At 38.1% G+C, this 14,547-nt stretch overlaps 1 protein-coding gene across 10 annotated transcripts in view; it reads left to right on the top strand.

The window, feature by feature from the left end:
- Positions 1-13,970, top strand: part of TNRC6B (trinucleotide repeat containing adaptor 6B) — a 116,114-nt gene extending 102,144 nt beyond the window's left edge. For all 10 annotated transcript variants that reach the window (XM_079994556.1, XM_079994548.1, XM_079994549.1 and 7 more), the window contains one exon: positions 1,697-13,970. In XM_079994556.1, coding sequence (XP_079850682.1) covers positions 1,697-2,084 — 388 coding nt within the window. In that variant the 3' untranslated portion in view covers positions 2,085-13,970. The remainder of the gene's footprint in view (positions 1-1,696) is intronic.
- The last annotated feature ends 577 nt before the right edge of the window (positions 13,971-14,547 follow it).

Here is a 14,547-nt window from a genome sequence, read left to right on the forward strand (position 1 = left end):
TGGAGTTTTTCCTTTAGTCTTCACCTTTCCCTGGACAGGGGAGCCCAGGGGAGAAGCACGGACACCAGGTATGCTAGACTAGACGGTCCGTTCTCTGATCCAACAGGGCTCTTACGCAGTATCTAGAAGGTACAGGCATATTCTGTTATCTGGCTGAACTGTTCTCACCTCCAGGCAAAGTCCATTTTGTGGCCTTCCACTAGTTTGGCAAACTGAAAAAGCAAACAAAAATATTTCAGGTAATGGTGTGCCTCTTTTTAAAAGCTAAATTAGTATTCTCTTTAAAAGCTTTTGAAATCTTTCTGTTAACTTAAAATATTTTAATAAGGATCTCAAAAGGATGTTCAATTAGTATTCTCATTACTGTATCCAATTACATTTCAGTTTGGTTAACTATTTGAGTGAGAATAGAGAAGAGATTAGATAAGTCAAAGCTTTGATTATGACCTGATTGAGGCATGGCAAAGGATAGTTTGTTGTTACTTACTTGAACTACAGCAAGCCTCAGATTTATATGCTCCCTCTGCTCTTCCTTCTCTCTACTTTGAATGGGAAGGGGCAAGGGAAATTTAAAACTCTGTCACTTTTTGAAAAAACTGCAGCTTCCATTTTCATCTGAATACAGGAAATTGGTTTATTTAACCGTAGTTAAATAATTAATAAACTAGTATATCAAAGCACCATTTGATCCTGGTTTGATAAAATCAAATCTTGGTTTCCCATATGTAAATAAAAAGGGAAGCATTTGGAAGAGGCATGGTTGTAGTTTAGTTCAGTTACCCCAGGTGGATGAGATCTGGCTATACACCTCTGAAGTTTCACGTTTGCACTTCATCTATTCTGGGCAGACATGTTCTTTACTAGCTTTTCCTTGTCTTCTGTGCTCTTTTGCCCTCTGCTCATGAGTTTCAGCTTAATTTGTTTCTTCTCCCCTCACTCTGGGGAAGAGGGCTGTCTGCTGGGGTAGCGGCCACCACTAGCAGCTGGATGGTAACAGCTCAACAGGATGCTTGCGCTGCCTCTCCCCTCAGGGAGTTTTGAAGGATTATGTGAGAAGCATGAAATTTATGTTTCTTGCCTGTAAGTGGCTTTCTTAACCAAAAATTGTGGATGGTATATCCATGCTTGTATTCATCCTGAAAGAAGAAATATTTTTGGTGCATGTTTCATGACAGCATTTACATTTGCAGTTTTTTTTGTACACGAAGAACATGCAAATTTTGTTGCTGCCGTAAGTTTGTGGGCTCTTGGGGAAAGCAGTGGACTTGCACATTTGTGAGGTGACCATGACTCTGCTTGCAGTGGGCTACAAACTGGGTCTTACTTGCCTTGCAAAAGTACGCTAATATTTGGACAAATGTTAGGGCCCCAGTATGAATATTTGCGACTCTTACCACTATTCTCAGAAATCTCCTTTGTATATCAGCTTCCAAATTTGGAAAAACTTTTGCAAAAATATGCATACATGCTTAAACCATTTTTTTTTTCTTTTAAAGTAAAAGAAAATAATATTAATTCTGGAAAACAAATGTAGTAAGGATGAGGGCACTATATAAATATTGTTCTGCCGCTCATACTAATTTTCTTTGTTGAACTATATATTCTTTGCAATGTTAAACTGTGGATTTGGCTCAGGTTTCTGGGATATATTTTCCTGTTAACTTTTGTTTCTGTTCATTCTACCCTATTTTTTTAGGTGTGTTTTGGGAAACACTACCATCTTGGCTGAGTTTGCCACAGACGAGGAGGTTAGTCGCTTTCTGGCACAAGCTCAGCCTTCTACACCTGCAGCAACACCCAGCACACCTGCAGCAGGCTGGCAGTCTCTAGAGACAGGACAGAATCAGACAGATCCAGTGGGACCTGCTTTGAATCTTTTTGGTGGGTCAACAGGGCTTGGGCAGTGGAGCAGCGGTGGTGGCAGCAGCAGTGGGGGTGACCTTGCTGGTGCTTCATTATGGGCCTCCCCAAATTACTCTTCAAGCTTGTGGGGGGTTCAGAGTGTAGAAGATCCCCACAGGATGGGAAGCCCTGCTCCCTTACTACCTGGAGACCTTCTAGGCGGAGGGTCGGATTCAATCTGAACTTAAAACTTTCAACTCTGACCTCGTGACCTTTTTTGGAACAGCAGCAGCACTAACTTGACCTTTTCTTTTTTTTCAACTTGCAATAAATACATTTTAAAAGGAAAAAAGAAAATGGAGAGAGAAAAAAAAGGTGGGTCATTGACAGGACTGTCTGAGCACATAGTTGCCTCCCTTATAACTTCAGTTTTTTCGTTTGGAATATGAATCCAAAAAGAGAACATATCACTCTTGAAATACTTGAATCATGAACGCCAACTTAGAAAGACAATGTGAAGCAAGTACACATACCATTCAAATCTAAACACAAAAATTTAAAAAAATTAGTTTCTAGTTTTTCACTTTTTCATGTTATACGGAAGTTGTTGCTACGAAACATATATACTGAAAAATAGCTTTTTAACTTTGTTTGCACTGGGTGTGTTTCCGTCCTTAGGTCTACTATGTCGGGAAGGGGCAGGGTTCAAAAGAATTGGGGGTGGGGTGGGAGGGGAAGACTTGACGGAGCCTCACTTTAAAAAACAAAAAAAGGAAAAAAAACACTTTGTGATTGGCTGGTTGATATATACCAGTATGTTCTGGCACATGTAACTGCCCCGTGTGTGTGTTTCTGTGAGAGCGTGTATGTGAGCATGATTGTGTGTGCGTGTGTGCGCATTTTTGTCTTGGAAAGCTGCATTGCTGTTGGTCAGCAACCTACCTGGCTAGACTCTTAAACTGAATAATGATGGTGCCTATGACTGGTGCAAAATCAAATTGACCTGTGTTAAAATCTGTCGGTGGTATTTTTATTTTAGCAGGGTATTCAGCGCAGTACAGATCTTGTTCTGACCCTGTCATAGAGCAAAACACTGCCATATCCTAAGGATTTGGTGAGAGGGGTGCCAGTGTGGGAGTTCAGGGTTTTGATGGTGGGGGAGGGGGGTGATCTGTTTTGCCTAGAAGTGTATTTGTGTCTCTAATGAGACTTTTTGAGTGAACCCAAGCTTACTTTTTATGACAAGGCCTTTCACCTTTTGGGGGACACCAGGGGGTAATGGGCATCACATTTCTTTGTGACAAAGACCTATGTAATAGTTGAAGCTTCTGCAGTCCTTAAGAACCAAATCCTGTAGCTATTCCTCAAGTCTGCATACTAAGGTTCTTATCCTTTCATGGAAAATCCACCAAAATTCAGGCCTAACTGTATTTTCTTAAGTGGTCTGCTGTTTGTGACAAAACTAAAATGTCAGTAGTTTGCTGGCCTATCTTGTATTGTGAAAGCACATGCAGCAACTTTTGTTCTCCTTTCTCCATAGTGAGCGTTACCTGTGCCAGGCCTAGGTGTATTACAGCACCAGACCATCACTGACAGAAACGTTTACTTACGAATGTTCTTAAACCAGTGTGTACTTTGAGCATTTTTTCTCTGTGTATTTCCTGTGTATGTCTTGCTTAGGCTTTGCTTAGGCAGGCATATAACTAGCAAAGACTTCTTTTGTTTATAAAGTATTGCACCTTTATTATTTTTACTTTTCCCTGTACTGTTGCTTTTTATTGTCGGTATTTAAAGAAAGGTTGTATGTTGTTGATGTTGTTGTTGATGTTGTTGTTGTTTTATTTTTTTAAACAACAGTGTAGTAGTACTCTGGGCAGGATAGGGGAGACCTATACTTAATTCAGAAGATAGCCAGTGTGTGCACTGGGACAGAATTGCTTGTTGTGAAGAAAGCCGTAGCAAACATTGCCTTTACACAAAGCAATTTTGAAGATGGGCAGACAGGATAAGAACAGGGAGAAGGAGGCATTATTCTTTGAAGTGTTAGAACTTAGCTCTGGATTTTTGCTAGCTCTGCATTATACTGAATAACAAAAGTGCTGCAATATTCTGTACCAGCAAATACCTACATAACTCCGGTACTTGGAAGTAGCAGATCATAATGTACAGGATCACAACAGAAGATTCTTTCTCCTTCAGCAGTTTCATGTTTAAAAAAAAAATCAGTGGTGTCTGCTATATAAGTATTGATAGCAAAATTAAAGCAAAAAAATTCCTCACATTTATGTAGAAAGGGAGGAGTTGTGAATTCTGTACATGAACTCGGTTTCACAGGAAGACTAAATAAGGCAATTACTGCATTTACATCTGCCTGTTATTTTGCTGTGAAGTTGAGTGGTAAACATAGACAGGTGTTGCGTATTTAACCTTCAGAATCTGCAGCATATGTGGATCTTTTAAGTGTTTCCCTATTTCTCCCTTTGTCATTGTATCTTGTAAGTTGAAGCAAAATGTCCCCCCCCCCATTCCTGCCACTTAAGTTTCCCTTGCAGCCCCTACACATGCCTGCTCCTAAAACAGCTGTATTTGTCTCTGGGGCCTCAGTGTTGAAAGCATGCAGGACAAACTATAATAAAAAAAAGCTCTGAGCTGGGAGGACATCGGAATACTGCACCTCATGGCCTAGAAAACAGCTATGTGCTCCAATATGTGACTTGACACACAAGCAGGTTCACTACTGTGTTATCACTCTCTCCCAACCTGCCCTACGGTCCCTTTGCCTGCACTTTGGATTTGTTGAGTTCATTACGATACTACGGTGAAAGCCGGGTGCTAGAGCCCCTCTTGTTTACAAGACATAATGAGGGATATGACATATTTAAAAAATGAAAAGCTAAAATGTTCTTCCATCACAAGCTTAAAGGGAAAAAATTAAAAACTTTTTAAAAAAAGACCAAAAAGTGCGTGTGCATATATAAATATATATAAGATGAAGACTAACTCTGGGAGCATTTAACAGTGTTTTTGTGTTTTAACATTTATTTTCCTGCTTTAAATTTGCAAGCATTCTCAGGAATTCTAGGGTAGGAAGCCAGTTTTCGAAGATGGTTTATTTAACCTTTACCTTATCCTAGATAGATGGTTGTTTCTTTCGTAAACTTTTACAAGTTCCTGAATCTTTACAAAAAGCAAAAAATTTGAAAAACAAAATCTAACTAATACAAACTCCAATTGTCAGAACTGGGGATCAAAAAAATTTTAAAGTACAAATTGATTACAAAAGAATTCTCAGTAGCAGCAACACAAATTCATTGTATTCTTAAAAGTCCAAGTTGTGAAAAGATTTATACTTTTAGAGCTTAGTCTCAAGTGGAAGCGCGTGTGCAGATGAGTGGGGGAGAGGATTGCATATGAATGAAAGTATAATCATCTAGTTGTTTCACAGTGAGCATAAAATCTTCCTCCAAGCACCATTTTAAAATAAACAGTTAAAAAAGAGTAAAAAAATGCATTTTGATTTGACTAAATCAGTCAACCACAGTTAAGAAGAATTGCTGGGAGTACAGGATGGTGCTTCTTGAAACCACTTTTAGATTGACAGTGCTTCAGAGAAGCAAAATCTTTATTGTGACCCAGTAATGGAGCTGTTTTAACTTTTACTAATTTTAAAACAGAAAATAGGGAAAGAAGAATGTGGAGAAATCAGTGAAGTGTACCTGGGAAAAATGGCTTGGTGTATTTTAATCATTTTGAAGATTTGTTTTTTTTTGTTTGCTTTTTCCATTTATCAACCAGAGATGTGTAAATGAGAAATTTTGGGAAGTGGGTTGGAGGTAAGATATATTAACTGCTGCTGCCAGCTACTGGGACTCCCATTCTTAAGAACCAGTTTACTGCAGCTTTTTCCTGGGATGGATAGCTCAGAGCTTCCAGCACAAAGAGAGAAGGACTTAATGTGCTTGAAGCATTTTTGTTAGAATGAAAATAACAAGCCGCTTTAGTGCCTTTGTAATGCATCCTTGCATCCTACAAAAGACATATGCAGTCTAGTCACTCCAAGGAAACAAATGAACCCATTTTTCTAAAACAAAAAGCATTTCTCTTGAGCATGCTGAATAGAAGCCTCAAAGGCCTGCCGTGCAAAGAGTTACATATAAAATAACATACATGTAAACATTTTTCTTTGAAATCTAAGGGCAATTTTCATGCATTACTACTTTCTTGTTTTGAACTACTCTTCAGATAGAAGTGTGAAGTAATGCTTGGTTTTCTGTGACATCAGTTGTGTGTTCTTTAGTTGTGTGTTGCGTTGTTTCCCAAATTGCACCTTGGAAAAAATGCATCAACTGATTCCTAGTGTGATAGGCCAGTGAGAGGAGCCCCCTTTTGTTTTTTTAAAGGAAGTTATTTATCTGAATGCTTTATCAGAGGCTTTGACTTATTTCCCCCTATAATATTTTTTTAAGTGGAAAATTACAAAAGCCTGTTACTTGGCTGACAACTGCTGAAGAAGGTAGAAAGGTAAATGTATAACTGTCATATTTAAAGCATCCTTTACCTCTCAACATTTCAACCTATGCATATTGAAGTTTGTCATATTTTTGAAGAAGTGAACTAAAATATCAATCTTGGCAACCTTCCATCCCTGATGAATACCTGGAATGTTTAATCAGCCCTTTGGACCATAGCAATACAGGTTTCCAAACACCTTTTCTGTTTTGAATCTGCTATGTTCTCTGGCCAGTGAGGATGATACTTTGGGGAACTAAGCACTAAACTATACTTGAGAAAATGTTTTCTGCAGTTGTTTTGTGGGTGGTGTTACTATATTTTCATGTACGTTCTACACACACACACAAAAAGGCAAGAGGTCTCATGGGGTGTTGGAGACCTCTTCAGATTGCCAGAGCACCCTGCGCAGCTTGCAGCCACGTGTCAAATTTTTCGTTTTATAAAGTTGCTCCTTCCATGAAAAGGAGAAACAGTCCATATCAATGTTTTGTCCTCCTTTTTAGTTGTATATTTTAAATGCACATGCCCAACTTAAAAAATAGCCCTATTTTGGTTCTATTTACTCTTTTAATATATGGCCTATATGAACCTACTGCCAGAACCAGCATCTAATTGGATGGGTCTTGCAATAACACCTTTCCTATAATAGTACTATTCCCAGAAAGCTGCTTATTATGACATGCCGAACCATTCTGAGAAGGTTGCAGTCTTTTCCAGTGCACCCGTATAAAGGGGATAGAGTGAGCTTTTCCTTCACTCTTGGGTTCCCTTTGTAAAGGAATATGTTAAAAGCATGTTTTCCCTCTGCCACTTAGCCAAAGCAAAACTCTTCACCTTATCTTTGAAAATTTTAAAAATAAATTACTGAATATAAATAAACAGACATTTCCTGTTTGATTTTCAATGCAGGCATTTGAATTGGCAAGTGTAACAAGTATTAACACCTCTTTCTATTCTGTCCTCCACTGCCATGGCAAATGTTACCCGATCTTCACTGTCATCCAAATAGTAGTGTTCAAATCACTCACCTTTATTTTTTTATAGTATTGGCTAACTGAGATACTCTGTTCTCCCCTGAGAAGGTTCTGTTTAGTTTAGCTGTATTGTTCCTTCATTATAAATATGCAACAGCAAAAACACTCTCCATATAATACAAATGCTACCCAAAATGCAGTTAAAATGATGCATTCTGAAATGAATACATGCTTTCCAAGGCATGCATTGATTGGAGCGATACTGACTGAAGGAAGATGGATAAAATCTATATTACTGGTTTCCTTAATTTTCCACAAAGCTACAGCTGTTCATTTGAATGCTGATTAGTCTCCGTGTTATGATATGCTAATGATATTGGGAGCATTATGTAGATGGATGATTTGGTAGTAACAGTTACACCTGTTGAATACAAGGCTTAATCAGCAAAGATGTAATGTTGTTTATTCTTTATTCCAATAATATTTTGCAGATTTTCCTACTGTTGCAATCCCTCTCAAAGGTTTAAAACTTTGCTGATTTTTAAAAAGTATATATTGACTCTGATCCATACAATTTGGTCATACAGTTGTTGATCTGTTATGAATTAGTAAATTTCTAAGAAAATTCTGTAGTGCTCTTAAGGATGGGTGAAAGGAGTAAAACAAATTTTGTGCTGAAGATAGCTTTTATCCTCCTTCAGAACATTGCTAAAATGTATACAAACAGTCGCCAAATTAAAAGGATTATTCACCTCTTATGCTACAATAGGGAACAAAATTCTAACCTGATCTTCTGGCTGTCAGGCCTCATCAGATGCTAGCAGTTGTCAGACCAACCTAAGTGCCCTTAACTGTTCTCCATGGCCATGTCAGATACAGATAAGCAGTTTCACATGGCTAAGAGGATATTTAACAGGCACCATAGACGTTACCAAATGTGTGATATGGAACAGTGTCAACATACCTGCTTCTTAAGTTTGTGCAGTATGGCATATTTTTACAAATTTCTCAGAGACATGGGCCATAGAAGGATCAAAAGAATCAACCTCAACTAAGAGCCAGTTTCTTCATGTACTTGGCAGTGGTGATAGCTAGAGTTATATACCCTTGTCTTTTTTTAAAATGCATTTTTTTTAGCCATAGAGTTTTAATGTGTTTTTACTTGAGCCTGACAACCATCCATTTTAACACAAATCCAGGTTATTGAAGTTAAAGCATTGTGCCAGGCAGCCTGTGAGTATATTTTGACATATGATTAGCTGTTCATGGAGCAAAATAAAATAAGAATGGAGAAATGTTCCATGGGTAAACAACACAGTTGGACAGTGTCAAGCAAGAAGTGGTGTGTTTTTTTAAGCGCTTAGTGCCTCATCTTAGGTAATAGTATGCCAGTTAATGCATTCAAAGAACTAAAGTTCCTCATTTCTTACCATGTTTTAATCAGAGAAAATAAATGCATATTGTCTTTCTGTATTAGAAAATGCAGCGGTTAATTGAGTCCTCCTTATAAAGATTGCTTTGCTTGCTGGATAATAATTTTTGTGGCATGGTTGTGAATATCAAGTGCTTTTCTTCTCCTTACTTATCCCAGCCAGACTGGCTCACCCTCCTTTTATATTAAGTGCTGAGTGCTTTGAAGTTTGGGTGGGAAGGGGCAGGGAATAAAGGAAATAAAGGGAGCCAAGTTAGAGCAGCCTTACTTTAGGGAGTAGCCTTACAACAGAGCTTTATAGTGAGGGTGTGCTGTATTCCAAATTGTGTAAGCCAAAAATGAAAAAAAAAAATCATTTATGCAAAAAGAGGCGTTAACTTCTTAACATAATATGTACCTTCTGAAGGTAGAATAGGGTCTCATGAAGTAATACATTGTGATGCTTCTTGCTGGGTCAGTAGGTATGGGATTTGGGATATAAGCGCTTAACATTCCCTTGTGGGGTTTTTTAGGGTTGTGTTTTGTTTTTAGTTTTGAACAAGCAGTAAGTTAAATGTGGTATCTCTGAATGTGCCTTTGTGAGTATGTGACTGTCAGTCCGAGAAGACTACTTGGGCTTGACAGGGGGAGATGATAGTCAGTTTATTCTCTCTAAAGGTCAAATGCAAAGATTCCAGCCTGCTGGTACCTTTTGACAAACAGTGTCTTTTGGGGCTGGTCTCTAAGCTGCGCAGTATGCAGTTGTGTGTGGCAGATGCATCCAGGTGTGGATGGGTTGTAATTCACATGTTGACATTTTTAGGCTAGTGCTCCGTTGCTGGTTGAATTCGTATATGTATTACGTACCTATTACATTTGTGTATGTGGCTTGCTTTAACTTTTTTTTTTTTAAAGCACTGGAAAATGAAACGCAGTGATGTTTGAGACACATTTATGCATGTAGAGAAGAAGGTATTTTGTAGTTTCTGCCATTCTTGGGTGTAGGCACACTTTTGCCCTCTATCAGTGTCCTGATAATAGAAGAAAAAAAATCTACCCTATAACTTCTAGCACACTTATTGTTGCCATTTAAATGAACAGGGTATTACACAAGAAAATAAGATGTTTTTGAAATGGTGAGGAAGAAGTGTTGTTTTTTAATCAAAAAGTAATTCTTTGTTTCTTTGAAGCTGTTTGTAGCTAAACATGGGAATCTGCAGTGTCTACTTTCATTTGTTTTTTTCATATATATTCCACCTCTTCTTCTCCCCACCTCAAATGCAAGGTGTACAAAATCAAGAGCTGCTGTAGCACCTCTCAGCAACCTTCCCAAATGAAAGCTCTAGCAGGCTCTCTTCATCTCCATTCAGGAAGACAAAGGGAGGAGAGATGCTGCAGCTTTCTTGCTTCGCTCTCATTCCTCTCTAATGGCCTTGAAATGTATTATTATGCAAATGTGAATTTTGATACTGAACTTTAAGAAGAGGTTGTTTCTTTTTCAAACAAAAAAAAAGGTCCCATATGTGGTCAGCATTGCTTCTTTTTCTTGTAAGTGAATTGTAAACTATGCATTCAGCAAGAGATGGTTTGGGGGAGGAAAAGAGAGTCCTGCGAAACTGTTGAAAATGTTTCTGTGTCCATTGAATTCCAACACTGATGTAGGAGGAAAGAGGTTCATGTCATGGGAGGACTTAATGGAACCCATCTCGTCAGAGAAGTTGACTTATTTGATTGCCAGGCAGATTTGTTTTTGGAGGAAATTAAAATCAACTTCAGAAATGAAGTAAGGTCTGCCTGTTTCACAGGACTGTGCTTTCTTGCCATGCAGTGTTAGACCAGGATCAGCAGCATGACACAAAACAGCCCAAGGAGAGAATTTATCTACATAGCACCTCCTCCATTTGTTCAACCTCAGGAAATGGCACCTCATGCACTGTCTTTAAGGATTTACTCTACAACTTGTTCTCCTTTACAACTGCCCTTGTTCCTCAGGAGAATTACAATGTGGCTTTTCCTTGCATGCATTTCCAAAACTCTGTCCTAAAAGTTTCTACCAATTCCCATCGCAGATGAAACATAAAATAGCAATGCCAGCTTGGAACTGCTGTAGAATATATACTGCACTGGCATTAGTCAATTCCTTGTCTTCTAATGTTCATCAGAACTTTTCAAGGAAGACGGCATGCTAGTCACCATCTGTGACTTCTTTGAGCTAATACTACCACTAATAAAATGGAGGCGAGTGATAGAGACTAGAAGAGGAAATTTATATGGATGCTTTTGCTGGCAAGAAGCTGCTTTGAAAGGAGAAAGATTTCACTTCCTTACTTTCCGAATGTAGAGGCTGCTTCCCATGTTAATGGAGGTGTGTTTCCTTTACAAGTCTCCCTTGGGTGTTGTGAACTGTGGTATCTGCCTCATTTCACCTTGGCATCACCATAGCCAAGAAATTCTCCTACCTATAATTCAGTGTTTTTTTTTCTCACACAGCAATTTTTTGTTGGTGTTCACAGTACTGTAATGAATAATAAATAGCCTTGACCGCTCATTCTCACATGCATACTTGCCTTGCAGATCTGATCTTATCAGGATTCTTATCTGGTAGATTGCCTTTTGTTGTTGTTATTTGTTGAAGGGGAAAAGTTTCCAGCTCTTTGTCTCAAAATACCTCGTGGCACATATTTACCTTTAGTGTAACTGGCCTTGTATATTCTCTTTCATACTTAGTGAGATTATACTGTTCCTACATTTGTCCTAGTGGTTTGAAGACTGGATCATGAGGCTGAAACTCCTGAGTTCTAATCCTGGCCTTTACTCTTCCCTCTTTTTGCCTTAGGCAAGAGTCATTTAACCTTTGCCTCAGTTTCCCCATCTGTAAAATGGGGATAATAATACTTACCTACCTCACAGGGGTTTTGTGAGGATTGACTACAGGTTTTTGTGAAGTGCTTCAAAGAAAAAGTACTTTTTCTAAGTATTATTATATGGAGGTGTAACTAGCAGGCTACCTCCTTTCCCAGTCTTAGACGTACATCTCAGGGATGTGCAAAGAGGAAATAGGAGAGGAAACAGTGTATTTTATTTTTTACTTGTTAAGCCATCAAATACTTTAAACTACTTTTAACAAGAAGGAAGGAGCTAAAGAGCTAAACTATTCACAAATCTCCCTCGAGTTCCACATATAGCATAGAGAAAAGCCAGTCTTTTAACAGACACATTTTAAAAATAAAGTACACTTCCTCTTGAATTGGAATATGTAAAGTTTGCCATCTTTTGTATGTCCCCCTTTTAATTAGACATGGACTTTTTTGTTAGATTAACAATGGCAGCACATCTGCTGCATTTGGGAAAGGAGACATTGCTGTGTAGTTTATATGAGTTCTGTAAAATGACAATGTTTGTCAAGTAGTTGGCTTAAAGATGGGGACACTATCCAAACTTGCTTTCCTGTTTGTGTGTTAAACATATACTGCCTCATTCCCAATATACACAAGCCATTGTATGCCAATAAAACATGGAAACACAGTAATGTTCATTAATAAGAGCTGCTTGTGAATATGCCTTACAGCCTTCTCAAAATCTTTGGGAGGAGGGGTGGAATAAGAGGTTGGGGTAAATTCCATAGGGAGTCTTTGCTACTTCCTCCCTTTTCTGATCTATTATGGACAACATTCTCTCTTCAATCTTAGACGTGCATCTCAGGGATGTGCATATTGAGCCCAGCATTCGGATCTTGGAAAACCTAAGATTTGGTTCCATTCTATATTTGAAGTCTCCATATTGGACACTCCCTTAATCCTTTTCATCATTTACTCCCCAAGGAGCAGCTCTGTCCACAACTGTTAGGTGATTAAAAGTTCTACGGTGATCAAATTCAACATGATGCAGGTGTATTTGTATCTGTATCTCTGTTTGTTTTTGTGTGTGTGTGTGTGTGTGTAGATACATGCATACATATACGAATGCTCACTCAAGATTCCACCTTCCACTAGTTGGGGCAAGAAAACTGAAGTGCAGATCACCTAACAAAAACAAACAGCAGCTTTGCTCTGCTAATACATATGCACTGCTTTCTTTAAAACAAACCTTTTTTTTTTTTTTTGAGGGAGGGATGAAAAAAGCAGTGGAGTTTAGAACTACTTTAGCATCCACTGGTTAGACAGAGACTTGAAATGCTGCTTTAATTTCAGAGCTCCTATGGGGCTATGTTTACAAAGAACTGATCAGGAAAATGACCAATTGTGGATATTCAACTTAGTGAATTATGCTTCATTTCTGGTGAGCAAGCCATGTAGTGGAAAATGTCTTAACGGAAAATGAAAGAAGTTTAACTCCACCTAGCCTTATTTGTGAAGTAAACAATATTTTATGTCCAAAACATCTTGATTAGAAAAGGCAGCTTTTCTACTTTGCACATAAATAGGTAATACGAAGGTACAGCTGAAATGCTATTGCCTGAAACACTGTCCCTTCCCCCAAGCAGGCATAATAGTGGATACATGTATTGAGGCTCTTTGCAAAGATACCTATTAGTATTTTTTCCTTATACTTGAAATAACGTACCCATCTCTATTTGTCAGTTGGGCATCCAAGAAGGGTGGAATAGTGGAAAATAGGAAAAGGCACAATATGTTTTCATGCTAGAGTTTGCTTAGTTCTCTCCCCTCCCCCATAGTGCTTTTATTTCAGCTTACTTTCTATCCTAGGAATTCACATGGACACAGAAACACAGCACTTTATGTGCTCTTGCATGGCATGCTGCCCTCCCCTTCTCCCTCTCTTCTCTATTTTTATTTTAGTATAGTGGTACTTAAAATCACTGTTTCACTTAAAAAGACAATAAAATGTTTAAACTCTACTAATGTACAAATAAGCTGAAATGTTGCATTTATGTGTATTTTGCCATAGCAGGTACTGTATTTCTCATGCTGGATTTCAAACCAACAAAAGGGTGATGTTTTATTGGAGTGTGACAAGTTGAGAGTAATAAGGAATTAAGTCGTCGTCATTTCATTGAAATTGAGAGATGGTGTAATACATATTACGTTTTCTGAAGGTTTTTGTTTTTTTTTTTTTTTGCTTTTAAGCAGCTTTTGTTTTTATTTTGTTTTTGTTTTTTAAGATATGATTGTATTATGTGCAACTCAGTTGCTTACATTATAACTACAAAATATTTTTGGGTTCCTGGAAAAAGAAAGACTAATAAATGTGTTTGGCTGCTAAGCATTTAATCCTGTGACTCCTTGTCAATTTATTTTTGTTTGTTGATTTGGTCTATAAAATGCAGTTGTTAACTATAATTTATTGGCTGTGCATTTTCCCTTCAGGAATTCATACTCACTATTTACACAGTCTTGCAGCAATAAATTGATAGTTGATTATTTTTATCTTTAGTATCTCCTCAGTCGTGTAAATAATTGTGCACACACATTTTTCCTAGGTTTGGAGGCAGCTATTTTTATTGAGAAATGGCATCTTGGCTTATCACAATAGCACATTGTTATTCTGGTATCAGAGAAATTCAAGGGTTCTAGAATCTGATTGAGCTTTACTAGATACCAAGGAAACCAGACAGATGGACAGTTTTCAAACCTACTTGTCAACTCTCAGATATCTGTACAGGCTGGGCAAACTACAAGCATTATTTAGCAGGAAGATGTGAATCCCCTTAATATCTTTCTTTGTTCTATATTGGAGAGGAGAGCTCAAATCCATACTGGAATCGAAATGAACTGGGAATTCAGCAACGCCCAAAATAACTTACATTAGCTATGTGAGAGCTCCCAAGGTGGCTAGGCAAGCCGCTTC

The sequence above is a fragment of the Podarcis cretensis genome (assembly GCF_951804945.1).
Source record: "Podarcis cretensis genome assembly, chromosome: 10".
NCBI classification, from domain to species: Eukaryota; Metazoa; Chordata; class Lepidosauria; order Squamata; family Lacertidae; genus Podarcis; species Podarcis cretensis.